At 38.2% G+C, this 2,505-nt stretch overlaps 1 protein-coding gene across 1 annotated transcript; it reads right to left on the bottom strand.

Annotated features, from left to right (window-relative positions):
• Positions 1–650: 650 nt before the first annotated feature.
• On the bottom strand, positions 651–2,502 carry OTUD1 (OTU deubiquitinase 1; the record flags this gene model as incomplete). The annotated part of the gene is made up of 1 exon (XM_006773826.2): positions 651–2,502. A coding segment is annotated over one exon (612 nt), but the record flags the coding sequence as incomplete, so codon positions are not given.
• Between the last annotated feature and the right edge of the window lie 3 nt (positions 2,503–2,505).

The following is a 2,505-nucleotide window of genomic DNA, read 5'->3' as shown; positions in this document are numbered from 1 at the left end:
AAAATGCATGAATAGTTAACATTTAAACCTTTGACAACTTATCTTTCCTTGATGATCAATGGCATCATTCCAAAAATGTGGTTAAGCAATGAACTCAAACTCTATTCAATTGTGTCTGTAACCATGACACCTAAACAATCAACTGAAAAGTAAAAACATCACAAGCTGTTTTTATTCTGCAATCACATACCCAGGATTATGTATACAGGTGCACTTCTCAACTAAATCTGGTAACGTATATTAAAATTTGTAGATTCCCATGGTCTCAAAAGCCCAGACTAAACAGATTAGGGCACTGCTGAAGCTACGCATTAAAACCTATGCTACGAGTGAATGGAACATAAAACCATAATTAAACATTGTGCTGGTTAACAATACTTGCACTTCCCTGTTCATTACTCAATAGGTACACCTAAAGTTTTAGACAGGAATTATAATTAGAAATAATGAGAGCAATTTTTTTTGTTACTGTACCTTTGTTATGTTAGACTTATTCTTTGAAATTATTGATTATCCTATCCTGTTCACGTGAGAACTTAAGAAAACCTCTCATATCTGTGCCATCTTTACTAGCACACATGAAAAAAACTGTAGATATAAAAAAGTTTCCTACAGATATCACTTTATATAAAAACCACTTTAGCCAAACATGTAAGTAAAACTATGCATTTTATTCATTCCACCCAGCTGAGAATTGCTCTATTATACAAATACAGTATTGTACAAAAAAATCACAAAATGTTACAAAATAAAAAAGTACAAACTGCGTTACTTAATAAATATGACTAACAGTAGTTAAGTGGAAATGAGATAGATTTTAGGTTGGGAACATTGTTTGACCCAGCAAACCGTACAAGCTCTGTTTACAGACATTTTTATTTGTACATAATACAGGGCAATCCTATTTTTCCTTTTGCAAGAATTTAAAAGGACTTAATATTTAGAATAGTAAGACAATAGTCTCCTGCTATAAAATAACTGCAAAGGTTGGTTCGAGGCATCCATCCTATTCGTTTTCAAATCTCAGTTGAATCCAAGAAGCTATATAAAGCAGGAGGCTTTATCACAAAGTTTTACACCATGTTAAAATTCTTTTACAACAAAATGACAAATATAAATAAAAACGAATGAGAGCACCAATCTACTCTAAACATTAACCAGAATAATTAACCACTCTGCCATCAGCAAATATCAGATTTTCATTCAAGTTAAGAGCTGGCACTATCTCTCAAAGAAAAAAAAAATCTTCCCACAATCTCCCCTTACATATTATTTCTCTTTAAAAGGTTGACCATTTCTAGAAAAATAATGATTTCAAAAACAAATGTTTCATCAAAATGGAATGGGCCAATTATCTGATAACATGAATGTATCAATCTCCATTTGAAAAAGTATCTAAGAATTGTAAAATTCAAATTCATCAACATAAAACAACTACTAAATCACAAACTTGATTCAAATAAGCTTCCTATAAAGCACTTTTCTGGGTTTATGCCGGAAAGCTGTCAAAACATCATAGATGAAGTTACACCAATTTTTTAAAATATTGTGCAAAAATACCTTTTTATAGAAAATATTTTACCAGGAATGAACAAATATATACACTGTGAGAAATTAGCTTGCAAATTAAGTAGTGCTGACTTTATACAGCAAATTATAAATAGCAGTAGGATCATACAAAGCTATCATGAAACATCGTTTCGGTGCCCAGCAACCTTCAGCTCTGAGAAAACATTCAAAATTTAAAAAAAAAAAAAAAGCTTAAGGCATTACACCTACAGTCATCTACTATTAATTTTAAAAGTGCTATTACCCTGATGAGAGTTCGTATAATTCTCCAAACACAAATTATGTAAATGCACTTTCCCAGGGTGGAGGTTTTCAGACACTTCAAGAGCATGCATTTTGTTCAATATACATTTTGGAGAGGGAGATGGCCATGGATTTGGCAAGTTCTTCGTCGCGTTTCCTTTGCACTTGAGTCTGTCTGCACCAGCTGTCATACTCCGGGTTCGGATAGGAGTGATCAAACACGGCATCGTAATGTCCATTACTGAGCCAACTGAGCCAAATGCTAGGCCGTCGGGCATCCTCCGGGCCCAGGTAGTGAATCATCGTGGACACGGTGGGGCTCTCCAACCTCCCGCCAGTCGTTAAGTGGATGTTCACATTCAGCATCTGCCCCATGGCCAGCAGCTCTGGGTACCCGGCCCAGGCCCCGTCCTGCGCGGCCGCGATGATGAACTCGCCCACGTCGCCCTCGATCAGGGGGCTGAAGTGGTCCAGGTGGTCGGCGATGTAGTGCACCGTCTGCTCCCGCAACTCCGGGTGCAGGCTCTGGTGCCCGTACATGGTCTTGCTGACCGCTCGGTAGAGGCAGTTGCCGTCGGGGATGATGTGGAACCGGTACTTATTCCTCTGCCGCAGGTACTTGTCCTGCCTCTCCACCTCTGCCAGGTACAGGGCCAGTTTCTCGTCCCGGGAATCCGATCGGGAGGCGAGGGC

This window comes from Myotis davidii, unplaced genomic scaffold (genome assembly GCF_000327345.1).
Source record: "Myotis davidii unplaced genomic scaffold, ASM32734v1 scaffold86, whole genome shotgun sequence".
Lineage (NCBI taxonomy): Eukaryota > Metazoa > Chordata > Mammalia > Chiroptera > Vespertilionidae > Myotis > Myotis davidii.
The sequence above is the reverse complement of the archived record's forward strand: the minus strand, read 5'-3'. Positions and strand labels throughout refer to the sequence as shown.